We start from the raw sequence: 15,558 nt of genomic DNA, 5'->3' as shown, positions 1-15,558 counted from the left end.
TTGTAGGAAGATGTGTTATTGGGGTTAAACACAGATTCCAAATGTCAACCCTTCAGTTAGTCTCTGTACCCAGAAGAAGGAACTGCTAACCTGGCTCAAGGAGAAGCTGACCTAGCCAGTGGGTTTATTTTTTGACCTAGTTGTTTTATTCAAACCCAGTTTAAGTAAATGAGTCTGTCAGGGAACTCTGTGTAAGAAAGGTGACTGAACTACTGCCTTAATGCAGGCTGTCAATGACCAGCACTTTTTCAAAAGGAGAGATTAGGCTTCAGGTTGGCGCAGGCAGCCTACTTTTTGGTCTCTCTCTATGCAGCATACACAGAACTCTCTGCCACACAGAGGAGAATCCATCTGGCAATTGAGCTACACCTGTTGCCTGTTCAGTTCCCTTGGGGAATGTTATTAGTGCTTTAAGATGAAAAGGAGAGGTGGCAACAGCAGGGTGAGGAGGCAAGCGGCGAGCCAGCTGCATAGCAGGTTGTGGTGAGTGGGGAAAGGGTCTGGCAGGGGGGTTGAGGAGGCAAGCAGCAGGTGGGTGAGCGGAAGACGGGTGGTGAGTCAGTGGTGGGAGGGGGTGGGGCCTGGGGCAGAGCCGGGGTGGAGTGTAGGTGGAAGAGGCAGGACTAGGAGCTTGCTGACCTCAGGGGAAGTTTCACTCACCATCCATGGCCCTGACCCACACTGCTTGGAAACTCTAACCATCTCTGTTCTGTAGCTAAGCAGAGCCCTTCTTTTAATGTTCTTGTCTCTGTCACTTGTCTGTGTCACTGAATTCATTTTTTTTTAAAGGAAATAAAAAATATGGACAGCAGAACGTGAGGCAAAAATCTTATAGCATGCTCTTTGTGTATACATCTTGAGAACATGTCATATTACAGAGGCCTACACCCGCATTTGAAATATGTCTGTGGACCAGATATACCTTTTATTTTGTAGAAAGTAAGACTGATGTTCTAAGCCATCAATTCTCCTGGAATTTGTCTGTCATGAGAATGAATAATACAGACTTCAATCTACCAGTTGTAGGCAGGACTCTGAGATTTATTCCGGGAAGGACAGTGTACCTTTTGTGTTTTAAAATGGAAAGTATCCCTGCTTCTCCTCCTTTGCTCATTCCTTCTTTCTTTCATTGGCACCACTCCACATTGACACTAGTGCAAATCAGGATAAACTCATTTGACCTTAAATTAGGGAGGTATTCTGGGATATATACCAGTGTAACTCATCAGAATTTGGCCTATTTTGCCTACTCTCTGCATTTTTTAATGTGATAGGAATATGGGAATAACAGGAATAATCTTTTTAGAACGGAAATTCTTTGTGGTGTACATTTTTAAATTAGTTTGTGTTGTGTAGTCTTATTGGGTCCACAGTATGTGGGAATCATGGCTCAGGTTATGCTCCTGCACCACAAACCCCCATCACAGGTAGCAGTGGTGGTGGGGATCCTGGATCCATGGAGCTATGTCTTCTCCCCACACTGGTGGGTCTGACAATGAAGAGAATGAGCAAAGCTTTAGTTCCAGCTCCCAGTTCTCCTTGTGGAATAGTTATTCAGATAGAGCTAGTCCGATATTTTCGGATGGGACATTTTTCAGTCAGAGAATGCTGATTTCAACAAACTCAAAATGTTTCAAAGACAGCGTGTTTTGAGGAAGTTGCAATAAAAACCAGGCAGGGTTCTGGTGCCACCCTGGGCCTTATTCTGTGGCAGCCTGACCAATGACCTACTAAGGGGCTCAGGATTCCAGGTTCCCAGCTCTCTGGCTGCCCATGTGGCAGGCCACCAGGGAACCAGGAGCCTGGGAGCCCTGTCTCTCAAATTCCCAGGCTCTTTGGCTCCTCTATAGCTTGCCTCATGAGCTGTCGTGGAGCAGGGTTCCCAGGGTTCTTTTGGAAACCTGCCTGGGTTCTTGCCATCCACTTACCTGGCTCTAGGGTGACCAGACAGCACGTGAGAAAAATCAGTACATGGGGTGGGGGGTTATAGGAACCTGTATAAGAGAGACCCAAAAATCGGGACATCTAGTCACCTGACCTGGCTCCTCCATACAGGGCCGGCACTACCATTCAGGCAGCCTAGGCAATCGCCTAGGGCACCAGAATAATTGGTGGGCGCCATTTTGCCGGAGGGGGCGGCAGGTGGCTCCGGTGGAGCTGCCTCAGTCGTGCCTACGGGCGGTCGGCTCCTCGCGCGGCTCCGGTGGACCGCCCGCAGGCATCACTGCGGCAGCTCCACCAGAGCCACGGAGCACCGGACCCTCCGCAGGCACCACTGCAGCAGCTCCACCAGAGCCGCGGGATCAGCGCCGGGGGCAGCGAAATTGCCGTCCGCTTAGGGCGCTCAAACCCCTACTGCCAGTCCTGCCTCCATAGATTGCCTGGCAGGTCACCACAGAGTAATGCTGCCCAGAGCCCTGTCATATCACCTGAAGGACTGATGTGAGCTGGGAGCTGTGGGTCTCTAATTTGTCATTTTTACAGTGTTTCCTGTGTAGACCAGTTTTCAGTGACACTGGAGAAAACCTAGCACTCAGAGTGCTATTGGGAGTTTTGGATGGGTTTGAATATTAACTACACAGCAGTGGAGGAGTATAACCAAAAGGGTTAGATAATACATGCCTTTTTCTTGAGTTTAAATGGAATAAAAGTGAGAGAGCTTATTTGGGACTTCCAAAATGCTGTAGCTCATGTAACTGCACTCAGAGTTGTAGAATAATAAAGTCGGAGAACTGTAGGGCTGGAAAAGACCTCAAGAAGCCATCAAGTCATGCATTGAGGCAGGACCAAGAATTTGGTATTGAACAAAGCCACTGAGTGTATAGATCCCAAGAAACAAAGGCCATAAAGCTCATGAAAACAGGTTTTTGGCTGTGGCTGAAAATACAATGAAGAATAACCTTTCTTCTTGGCAGTTTTGGAATTTCAACTGTGCCCTGGGGTTGAAACTGGATTTAAGATGTATATGGACATTTGAGAGCATATTAGGTTCAGCACAAGAAATCAGCAAAGGTTTTACAATTCAGATAAGCACTGTAAATTATGGGCAATTTTATACAGAACTGTGCTAAAATCTCTTAAGGAAAGATTTTTCTCATGTGGATTCTGATACTTCTTGCTTCTAATCAGAAATCAAAAATAAAACAGACCAACCACCTCTGTTTTTCTTTTGCTGGTCCAGGGCATCTCCTGGTCAGAAAAGGTGCAGAAGTATGAACAAATGAAAAGTTATCTAAATATGTTCGGCTCTTAAAAGTTTGATTCAAGTTTGGTAAAAAGGCTTTGGGTGTTTCTTATTTTAAGTGAGCTGATTGATTTGTTTCTATTTGGAAAGAAGAGGAGTGCGAGTTCTTTTTCTGTGCCACTCCTAGTGGAATATCTAATAAAGTAGAAGATTGATAGTAAGCTGGAAGATCAGAGAAGAGACACATGCTGGAAATGGAACAGTGGATGAGTGATAATTTATTGAAAGCTGCTATGAAAGGTGTATAATATAGACCATGGGTGGGGGTGGGGTGGAAAAACCGAAGAGGTGTTAAGTCTCCTCATAAATTTGAACACCACATTGGCTCAAATGTTTCTCTTTCCACACAGCATGGAGGGGAGCAAAAATGATCGTCAGAATGTCAATGATAGGGACCATATCAGAACCTATATAAATAGATGTGCAATCTTGGGTGCTTTCTGTATTTATAGAATAAAACCTGTGAAGCCCCTGTAAAGATTGGGGCTTCCTATTATGAAGAAACAGTTCCTCCTCCAAAGAGTTTGCAGTCTTAAGACATGACATATGAAATGACAAATACATATGTACATATGTACATTTGCAATTTTTAAAATTTATAAATGGACAAGGGTGATCGCTGTGTCCACCTGTCCTTAAAACAATTTTTTATTAGATAATTTCTTTTAGACAAAGGTAGGGAGCTTTGAAAGACAAAAGAACTACAGAAATAAATGAACATGTCATTTGGAGGAAACGCTTGTAGGAGTGAATCTACAAAACACATTTTACTTCAGTCAATATGCTGATGGTCAGGACCATATAAACTTCTGAATAATTTTGTTATCTTGGAGGCATCCCATGGCTAGAGATTGGAAACCATTATTTGTTTGCTGCTGCAGTGATGTTCAGAACTAGGGAAAGTGCTTGAGTTTGTCTTTATCTGAAAAAATATGCTTCAAGCAACAAAACACTTTTCTTCAGTAAAAACAATATATTGCATTTCTCTGGTAGATTGATGTAGTGAATTATTCCTAAAGCATCCGCTAAGGGGAGTATGGTGCTGGACCAGCCTTTCTGGTTTCTATGACAACAGTGGGGAGTAGAGTCTTTCAAGCTAAGTGCTTGCTAAAGCAAGTGTCGGGTTGCATAGCTGTTCAGAAGCTCCTAGATTCTATGCAGCCAGGGATCCTTTCCATTTCCCATTTGAAACATCTTGACCCCCTCGAGTTCAGTGAGTGAGTATTGTCAAGCTCCCATGAATGAAGATGGTTCACCATTCGGGCTCTATTCAGTCCTTTAGACAGCAAAAAGGTCAGTAGAAATATTTTTGTCTCTAGCACTGTGTGCTAAATTATTAGGTCTGCATGCCCTTGCAGTATGCACAAGCATCAGTACACCAGCTGCTCCTAATACCAGAGCTATGTGCGATGCAGATGTGTTTAAACTCTTACAGTAAGTTTAAAATTTTATCCATCAGTTTTTGGTCCTTGAAATGGCTACATTTTTTTCTACCATTGCAAGACAAGTAACATTCTCTAGGATTATAACCTATAACACCGTGTACTAAATATGGCTGTTAGAATATAAACCTACAAGGCATTCAAAGATTTTGATTTTAAGCAAATAATCTGTCCTTTAAAATATCACATTGCAGTGCAGTGCAAGGAAAAATGTGCTTGGCATAGCTGCACTTCATTGTTACAGGATGTTGCTGTGAATGTATTTCATTGCAGCTGAATGGTATTTGCCTTTAAAAGGTTGAAGATCACAAGTAACACCATAGACGTCATTTGCTATTTTACAAGCATGCTTTTAAATACCCATGCTGCATGATGTTTGACTATAGAACTGATCTAATACTTTTAGTTTATCATGAAAACTTTGTTCAGTATTGAAACAATGCTTCCTTAGTTCTTTTCAGCTGTTACAATAAATACCAAGTGCTGTTTTATGGCTTTAGGTGAAAATGACAATGATGGGAAGTGGGGGAGTTCTCCCCCCAGTTTTCTGCTGTTTTCTTTTATTTTGGTAATATTGTTTTATTTCTAGCCTATATAATACATTAGTAAAATCATGAATCAAGTACAAACCATACAGAAGAAGAAAATAACCATAGCTACTTTCAGCACTTTAGTCCCCAAAACAGAAATAATTAACTGATCATGTCTGCTTTTGCACATCAAGAACATTGGAATCTTTGGCTACTGCCCAGTAAGACTGTTAATATATACCTCTTAGCAACTGTGACTGAAATATTTATTAATCATTGTAATCTCTTGTTAACATGGTGCAATAAAGATGTAATAAATACATTAGAAGTTCGTGGAAGGTTGGATTTTTTGTTTGCATGCTTTTTTCCCCCGCCGTGATTGCATTAGTATTTTGTAGGTAAGGAGGTATCAACGTTTCCATTGTTACAGTTGGTCCATTTGTGCTGCTATCGATAGCTTAAATTGGTCAGCATTTCTATTCTACTACAAACTTTTTTTATATCCTTCAGTTCGTTAATCCATAAAATTTCAGCCTAGACTCTACTTTTATCATGTTTCAAGCATTCATCCTTGGAACAATTACTACATCCACCAAATTTTGTTTAAAAATGGTCTGTTTGAGTGCACATTTGTGAGAGGAAGCTGAAAAGTTTGAGAATATTTGAACTCCTGTAATTCCAAGATAAATTTAACTTACCTTGCGATTTTGCCCCCAGTCCCTCCCTATGTGCTCTAACTAGTTTTGCTGTTCTGAATTGTAAAATGTCAAACTCATTCCTTTTAAAAATGAGATTACAAAGGTACAGTAAATTGTTTTTCTTAAATGTCATATTTGAAAGCACATGGACTGACAGCTGTGCAGCATGTACACTGAGTTTATAGAATCTAACAGTTCCTTCTGAGCCATTTCTTATGTCAGGTCAATGATTAACTAACTCGAGAATCCCTACCAAGGTCCTAAGGGCACTATACTGTATTAAAAACAATTTCATTTTTAAATGGCATAATTTCTTAGTTTCAGCATGGAATGTAATTTATGTTAACAGAGCCATGATGAACAATGTAGTAGATTCTGTATGCTTGTAACATTTCCAAAACTTCATAATGTATTAGCTCTGCTAGTCTGTGGGATGAGTTGCATACTCAGAAACAGATTCTCATTCTGTCCGTACGCCTTGTGCAAAATCTGAGTAAGTTGACTTGCCACAATAGAGTCATATAAGTGAGATGGAGCGCTCTCAAGAAGTCATGGAGCATGTATACCCATGGACACCATTGCCTCTGAAATACAATAACACCCTTGGCCAAAAAGAAAAAAGCATGTCCCCTTCCCTCCCCCACCCCAAGGATCACCTGAACAAGGCCATGACTGAACAGTACAGAGTGCCAACTCACTCTGAATGAACTTTCCAAGTCCTGAACAACAGATTTTCTCTTGTCCTAGTGCTTTTGGGGCCACTGGGGATGGCCGTAGACAGGATTGGTATAAAGGCCACAGGAAGAATAAACAAAACAAAAAACACAAACACCACTTGCCCAAAAAACCAAACCAAATCAGACAGAAAATTGAGTGCAAGATAATAAAAATAAATTTTAGTGATACTTAAGGGGTTAATGTACTAAAGAATCTAGCACTGTGCACTTCTGTAGACATATATGTAGATTTCTCAACATGAAAAAGTCAGTATGTGATTTTTATTTAGACTTGTATATAAATTTGTCCTTGTATGTTTATCTTGATGCTGCCTATACATATTGTTTAACTGTATGCAAAAATGTGCCTTAAATTCTATTCTACAAAATTAGTGATAATCTTTGTAGTATGGCCAACTGCCCATCACAGCTATGCTCTCTATACTTTAATTGAATTAAGAACAAGCTACATTTTGGGGGGGGTGGAATGGGGTAATTCCAGCAATTATCTCTTTGTGGACCCTCAATATAGAATTAAGCTGTAGGTCAAACTAAAAGAGGAATATATCATATAAAGGCAATTTATCAGAATATACATTTTTGTGGATTGAGCCTGTCATAACATATTTGCCAGATTTGGACCTTAGCATCCAAAATATGGGTGTTAGCATGAAAATCTCCAAGCTTAGTTACCAGCTTGGACCTGGTAAAGCTGCCACCACCCAAAAAATTAGAGTGTTTTGGGGCACTCTGGTCCCCCCCTCCTTCCCTGGGGACCCCAAGACTCCGTGTTATGTCCTCAGGAACACCATCCAAGAATTGCTCCATTTGTATGAGGAGGTGCAGTTCTTCCAAGGATTTAACATTGTTTCCTGGTATCCAGGCCTCATAATTTTTCCCAACGTAGTAGGTGTGTTTGGGAAATGACACATCTGGTTTCCACTTTTGGGTTCTGAAACGCCGACGGGCATGATCCGGGGTTATCCCCATTCTGTATCTGGCCTTGGTTTGAAAAAGTTTATAGTCGTTCATTTTCTCCTTAGGCATTTCAGCCGCCACCTCTGCTAAAGGTCCACTGAGCTGTGGCCTCAATTCTACCATGTACTGGTCTTCAGGGATGCTGTACCCAAGACAGGCTCTTTCAAAATTTTCTAAGAAGGCCTCAGTGTCATCACCTGCCTTGTAGGTGGGAAATTTCTTAGGATGTGGAACCATAATTGGCGAAGGGTTGTTAGGATTGGCTGGAGCATGCTGCCCAGCCTGTGCTAAGTCCAGTTCATGTTTTCTCTGTTTTTCCCTCTCTTCACTTTCTTTTTGTTGTTTTTCCATTTCTCGGCGGTGGGCCACCTCTTCTTCTTCTTGCTTCCTTCTGTGGGCCACCTCTTCTTCTTCTTCTTGTTTCCTTCTGTGGGCCACCTCTTCTTCTTCTAGTTTTCTTTTGTGGGCTGCCTCTTTGGCTGCTTGTTCTCTTTTGTAGGCTGCCAGTTTGATGTTTTCTTCCTTTTCTTTCAGCTCCACTTCTTTTTGTCTTTTTTCCAGTTGTCACCTGTGTTGAGGTTATTTGAATTGTTCTTCGGCCTCCATTTTTGTATTGGAAAGCATGGTTCCTGTTTTCTTGTGTTGGGGTGTCCTCTGGTGTTTATTGTCTGAACTGCAGGCTCTGTTGCCTCCTGCGGTCTGCCTAACAACAGTGCCTTTTTCCCTTTCTTCCTCTAGCTAATCTTTTAAATGTAAAGTAAACCAGAAAAACCAATTTATTTGCATGTGTATTGCTGGATACCTGACTCTCAATGGGAGTGCTATTGTCTCACAAAAGACCCGTAATAGTTCCTTAATGGTTCCTTGCTCAATATGCAAGCCAAAAACTAAGAGAGAGCAGAAAAAAAATTTCTCTCTGGTTCCTTTTAAAACCAAACCCTCTCTGCTTAAAAGCCCCTAGCAGAGAAAAAAATATATAATATTCCTACTAGCTTCTGGATTCTATCTATCCCACAACGCTGCCACTCATGTCATAACATATTTCCCAGATTTGGACCTTAGCGTCCAAAATATGGGTGTTAGCATGAAAACCTCCAAGCTTAGTTACCAGCTTGGACCTGGTAAAGCTGACACCACCCAAAAAATTAGAGTGTTTTGGGACACTCTGGTCCCCCCTGCAACCTTCCCTGGGGACCCCAAGACTCAAATTCCTTGAGTCTTACAACAAAGGGGAATAAACCATTTCCCCCCCCCCCCCTTCTCCCTTCCAGGTGTTCCCTCCCTGGGTTCCTGGAGAGATACACAGAAGCAAGCTCCGTGAATCTAAACAGAGGGACTCCACCCACCCCGTTTCCAGTCCTGGAAACACAAGTACTTCCCTCTTCAGCCAGAGGGTATGCAAAGTCAGGCTTAGTAAATCTAACACAGAGAGATTTTCCCCCTGACTTTTTCCTCCCACCAATTCCCTGGTGAGCTGCAGACTCAATTCCCTGGAATTCCTCACTAAAGAAAAACTCCAACAGGTCTTAAAAAGAAAGCTTTATATAAAAAAGAAAGAAAAGGACATAAAAATGGTCTCTCTGTATTAAGGTGACAAATACAGGGTCAATTGCTTAAAAGAAAAATGAATAAACAGCCTTATCCAAAAAGAATACAATTTAACACATTCCAGCAACTACACACATGTAAATACAAAAGAAAACAATATAAACCTATGGTCTTCCTATCTTTGTACTTACAACTTGGAAACAGAAGATTAGAAAGCTGGAGATAGAAAAATCACTCTCATAGCCGAGAGGGTACAGACACAAGACAAAGAACAAAGAACTCACACACAAACTTCCCTCCACCTAGATTTGAAAAAGTCTTGTTTCCTGATTGATCCTCTGGTCAGGTATTTCAGGTTACAGGAGTTATCCCTTAACAGGTAAAAGAACATTAACCCTTAGCTATCTGTTTATGACAGAGCCTTATGGGGTAGCCTCAGGAGACACAATATTCAGACTGATTTAATGGAGAGTGGTTAACTTTTACAATCTCCAACCTTCATTGGTTTGGAGAAAATTGTGTTTGTTTCCCTTAACTACTTGATTTACTACTCTGAGATTTTGTTATGGCTGAGAGGATGAGTGGTGGTTTCTTCAGCTTTCTATAATTATATTCTTTTGCACAGCTTGAAAGGGAACATCCAAGTGCTCTGGCATGTTGCAGTGAAACTCAGAAATCCAGGATCTCTCAAAAGTTAGAAAAATACATTTTTTATCTCTGGACTAGTGTTTTGGTTCCTTGCTTTGTTTTCTTTGGTAGTGACAATGGGCCTAGAACAGGAGGCTGGCAGTAGAATATCCAAGCATGGCTTTGTCCTGCCCTCCGTCCAAAGCAAAGCATATACACAGTGAATACTCCCAAGTTCAGAAAAAGTTGCTTTGAAACACATCATTATATTATCACCTGAGTAGTTAAAAAAAAAATCTATTCTAAAGCCATGCAGAGGTTCATAGAATGGATGTTTCATTTCCCCTTGCCTTGTCTGACTACAAATTACTGAAATTATCCCTGTTAAAAAGAACAGTAGTCCTAAATTTAGTCTAAATCTAGGCCCACGGCATGGTAGTGCATTAGATCAGTTAAGCCATCTGGACAGTCCTTTTGTCACTATTTTTAATCTGCATTGTGCCACAAGGTGTAGATGCATTGTCGTAACAGATAAATTCTCAGAGAATCCCCAACATTCCCGAAGGTATACAGTTTTCTATCTCATTTATTATTTAACACTGAATTTTTTACATGTGTCAGATGGGATTAACCTTTGATTACTTGCATAAGGATTGTCAGAAGAGAAGGAGAGGAATGCTTTATGTTTGCTGGTTGGTTTTGGGCCATTTTTTGCTTACTAAGGTTTTGGATTTAGAGAATTCTGACTTGTGAAATGCACTCATGACCTTTTTGACTGATTAAGCCAGTAAAGAGGTTTGGGGCTTTTTATTGCTGTGGATTGTTAGTATCTTCCTTGGATATGGTAAGCCAACAGGTATGTACTGACAAACAGTGATTTGACTCTTGCTCAAGAATCTCTTTGGCAGGATACTAAGAAAATGGTGACAGAACAATTCCATCTACACTTAGTTGAAAGATATCTATGGGATTCTTATCTGGTATCAGAATAGGGTATGGAAGGAGGGTTATTCTGCTAGTGATGGGCATGGGGGAAGTCTCAATGTGGACTTGTATTGCATGTACTTGCTGTTTTTTTACATAGCTTGAAAGATCCAAACACTGCATCAGATATAATTTGTTTGTTTGTACAGTAGCACCTAATGGATCCAACCAGGTTAGGCATTGAACATATGTATAGTAAGAGTCCCTGCCCCCGAGGAATTTAAAAAAATTAATGTAAAACCAGACATTAATGTGAAACAAACTTTGGGCAGAGGTGCAGATGGGAGAATTAAGTAACCATAACATGAGCATGTTTTCATAGACTAGCTATCTGTGCAATTTGTAAAAGTAGAGGTTATATGTAGGTTCCTACACCATGCTCATGACAGAAGCATATGAGTGCCTGACCTAAATGACAACTGGATATTGTTCATTTACATGCATGATGTGGTGGGATTTTTTCACCTTCTTCCGAAAAGGTGATATTGATCTGAATAGATAGTTCGTCTGATATGGTATAGCAATTGTTATGTTCCTCCAGATGCAGTTTAAAGTACGGACTAGAATGTGGTTATCTGAAAGGCTGCCTTTGGCTCTGTACTCTGCCTGGGATGCTGCTATTGACTGGCATTGCTCTTTTTAGTACTAGCAGCACTGCTTTCTTATTACAGACTTTGGGACTCACTCCCTATGGCAGCATAGGGTGTGTTTATTCTATTTAGCTTTTTACTGGCTGGCTGCCAATATTTCATTAATTTTAGTTCCAGATCCAAACGTCTAAGTACCCCAAACTTTAAAAATGTTTGGCTACAAAGTCAATTTTTTTTTCTGGAACTATCTGTATAAAAGACAGAACCAAGACACCGGACTCAAAAAAACCAAAAATGTGCTGGGGGTTTAGATGTGTAGTTTGATTGGGACTCATCTCTGGAGGGCATATAATTATACGTCCTTCCTTCACAGAAGTGTTGTGGTGTTTGTTTGTAAAGCACTTTGAGATACTCGGATGAAAGCTGTTATATAATAATGCACAGTATTACATATTTTGTAAATATGATATCGAAAAACCTGGAGCCTCTTCTGAAAGCTAATTTTATTCAACACAGGCTTGCCATTCTAAATGGCATTTTACAAAGATCATATTTTTTGTTTTGCGTTTTGGAAGCTAATGAGGAGCAGAGATATTGCTAAAATGATTAAAAAGTGCAACTGTGTCATAGTTTTATGAATGTCACATTTTCATTTTTCTACATGCTGTTTCTCACAAAGGCCACAATAATGGCAAAAAGGAAACAATCATTTCTCAGAAATAATGCAAAACTAATGAAAGAGTTGTCAGTCCCCATTCCTTTCACCTGCATTCAAAAGGCAGATCAGCATGTGTTAAAGTCTCAATACCATTCTCAGGATCTATAAGCTTTACTAAACTGTGTATGGTTATAGCAATGAAAGTAGCCATAAACACACATCTTTTTAAATGTCTTTTTTGTGCTCAGCATGCAGTATTTTAAAGATACAGCATATTAAAATGTCAGCATTTAAAATTACATGCCACTATATTGAAAGGCAAGGCCCAAATTTTTAGCGATACATACATACGTACTTTGTTGTGGATCCATTTTAGCCATGTTAGTCCCCTAATGTGCACCCAGATTGTGTAGCTAAAGGTGCTAGAAAGATGTTAGACCATAGTGAGTTTTTAAATAATTTTCAAATTACAATAGGTTACAATTTCAATAAAATATAGCACTTGCAGTTAATATAATATGTACAATAATTAAGCCTATATTTCCTGACTTGCATATGAGTTAGGAAAACTTTGAGATCTAGAAACCTATTGCATGCTGGATAATTGTTTTGTCACAGTTCAGTGTTGGTTTGCCTTCTAAATAAATTTAGGGTACAGCTAAATTGGTGATTGCTCAAGATAATGGTGTGCCTTGGTATTGGTTTATTACGTTCTAATTGTTGTGCAGCTTCAGTTAATTCTGTCTCATAAACATTGTGCTTGTGACTAGCCTTGTCAAAATGTTCTGGGGGAGACTGCGAACAAGGAAACCTGGAATGTGATAAACCAAAATAATTCTGGGATTTCCTTCAGGATTTTCATTTTCCCTATTGATGTAGTCTTTAAGGATTAACTGTAAGAGTATACCCACCCAAATGCCCTGTGCTAGTTGTGCCCACAGAAGCTAACCCGTTGCACCTACAGAGACACAACGAGACTCGGTAAGCCCATGTAAGCACAATTCTTAGTGTTATGCATGCAAATACAGTCTTTTTGGCAGCCAACAGGTGTCAAACATTTGCAGGCATATTGAACATTTGCAGGCACACCCACTCTCCTTTGAAAAATTGTCCCTACATGTTCTTAGGGGATAAGAGCAATTGCTGAAATTCTTTCCACCACCTGACAGAAAGAACAGAGAGGGTATTGAGAGAAGCTTATTTTTACTTACTCTGTTTTTAAGGGGGCTATGAAAATCATCATAGATGCCTGATAATTCAGAATAACCATTGATGAATTGGTAGTATTGTTCTGAGGGGAGTCTAACATTCATAAGCTGGCTATAAGAGATGCATTAAAAGACCTTGCCTGTTCATCATAGCTCTCAGCAGGGTAATGTAAACAGACATACCACTTGTGGTCACTTAGATCTGTTCAGAAGAAATTAGTGTAATTCTTCCAAGTAGCCAGTGGTTGCTACTTATGGATGTTCCATCTCGGTAACAGAGTAAAAGAGGGATGAGAGAAAGTATATTTTTAAGGGGAAGAAAAGTCACTTTTTTTTCTGTCTATTTAAGGGAAGAATGATACATGAATGGAAAAAGCAGCTGTGTCACTAATATAAACTCCATGTGCTTCCCCCATAAAAAATTTGTAATAGCACTTTAAGTATTTTTGTTCAGATGTATTTCTTGGCAACAAACTATCAGGACTGACTGAATGTATTTTATAACCTCAGCAGCTAGGAGAAGATTTCTGTGTTTATCAAAAATCATCTTAACCATTTGTACCAAAAGCCTGCTCTCTAGGTAATGCATCTTCTAGGAATTTTCAGCAAATGTGGCCAATTACATTATAAAATATTTAATGGTAGCAATAATTTAACAAATAGATTGCACAGCAACCACTTGGCCTCCCTGCCATCACAATATAAAGGTTTTTTTGGTATATTGGAGTCTGATCCAAAGCCCACTGAAATCGATGACTCTTCATTCACTTCCATGTGCACTGGAATCCAAAACCATCTCATTGTGTGTGGCATAAGGAAGTTTCAGATTGATCTTTTTCTAAATCCACGTTAAAACCAGTTCAGATGTGCCTGTTTTAAAAACCCTGTTTATCTACTGTGGAATAACCTAGAAGAGTTGTGTTGACTTTTTAAAAGACACTAAAGTACATGGAAGTGTTTCTCAGCATCTCTGAACCTCTCTGCCTGTGAGTACATCGCTGTTCCCCTCGGATCAGATTGTGAGCCTTTCCTCATCTCGATGAGCACTTTAACATCAGTGAACCTGCTTGTGTGTGAGACTGCTCATGTGATAACTGCTTGTCAGTATTACTACAGGGGTCACAATTTGGCCCTAGGTAAATGCTTAGATTGTAAAGATTTTCTGTCTTGAGTCAGATTCCACATATGGACATGAGGAAGATGTGAATGTTCATGTTCCATCCCTAGGGAGCAGAGTGGAATTTTTCAGTCTATTCAAAAGTAAAATCTGTTGTCAAGAAAGAGGTTTCATTTTCCTCCTGGATTAGGATTAATCTCTAAAAATTCAGGACATTAACAGTTTGAAGAGCTTTCCTGTCCAGCACCTGCAGAAATTGCGTCCTTGGAGCATGCTGCGATAGTGGCTTTTAAAAGTATGCAGGCCAATAGAACATAATGTTGCTGATTTACTTGTCTTGTTGGATTTGCATACAGTGTTTAGTGTGCTGACAGCTGAAAGACAATGCATACATGAAAGAAACTGCAAATCAGCTATTCATACATTTCAAAATTCAGAAGTCTAATTGCTAATCACTTCAGTGTTGCAGATAATAACTTTGGCATGCTTTGGGGATAGAAAATGCATGAAAAGGTTAGGTAGTGAATAAAATGGAACATATCTGGTTTTACAGATTTAGGATTATATTGTAGGTCCTTACATTTTAATCCTGACAAGTTTTCTTGTTTAAATGTTTTACAACTTCTATAATTCTCATCTGAGATGGTCTGGATTTAAACACCTTTTAGTTGTCAGTGCCCAAGAGTACATCAATCTCCTTTCCTTTCCCAGATATAAACAAAATCTGCTTAATATCTGTTCATGGGAGGACTGGCTGGATCTAGGAATGGGTAATGGATTCAGACCCTTATAGCTCTAGGTCATTGTTTCAAACCTAGCCCAGTGACTGAAAATTACTATCATCTGTTAAATCTTGTGACCTAAATGAAAGATATTAGTGGGGGGGGTCTAAGGTGACTTTTTTTTTTTTAATGGATGGATGTCTGCATTACAAATTTACCCTCACACTCTGTTTTAACTGGGAGTTTGACACACTTTATGGTGGTCTCAGTAGTGACAGAATGGATTCACTGCTCTCTCATTTAGATATTCCTTCGGGTCAGCTGAGGCGAAATATAGAAATGTTGTTTCCCTTTTGCCTATACTCTACCTATGCTTTAGAGAGAGAACTGAGTTTAAGTCTCCAGTGCTGTTAATGCAGTCCTGTCCCTGAACACTGAATTAACTTCTTAGAAAATTAAATGTTGTTTCTTTTGTACCAGGGTAGGTATTTCTCTG

The 15,558-nt window shown here is 40.0% G+C and overlaps 1 protein-coding gene across 5 annotated transcripts in view; it reads left to right on the top strand.

Moving 5' to 3' along the window:
* The window catches only part of ANO3 (anoctamin 3), a 390,484-nt gene that overhangs the window by 148,750 nt on the left and 226,176 nt on the right, over positions 1 to 15,558 (top strand). For 2 of the 5 annotated variants that reach the window (XM_050955264.1, XM_050955265.1), the window contains exon 1: positions 4,389 to 4,537. The exons of the other annotated variants lie outside the window; for them this stretch is intronic. In XM_050955264.1, coding sequence (XP_050811221.1) covers positions 4,486 to 4,537 — 52 coding nt within the window. In that variant the 5' untranslated portion in view covers positions 4,389 to 4,485. Of the gene's footprint in view, positions 1 to 4,388; positions 4,538 to 15,558 lie in introns of those variants that run through there. 5 annotated transcript variants of the gene reach the window in all.

This window comes from Gopherus flavomarginatus, chromosome 5 (genome assembly GCF_025201925.1).
Source record: "Gopherus flavomarginatus isolate rGopFla2 chromosome 5, rGopFla2.mat.asm, whole genome shotgun sequence".
NCBI classification, from domain to species: Eukaryota; Metazoa; Chordata; order Testudines; family Testudinidae; genus Gopherus; species Gopherus flavomarginatus.
The sequence above is the reverse complement of the archived record's forward strand: the minus strand, read 5'-3'. Positions and strand labels throughout refer to the sequence as shown.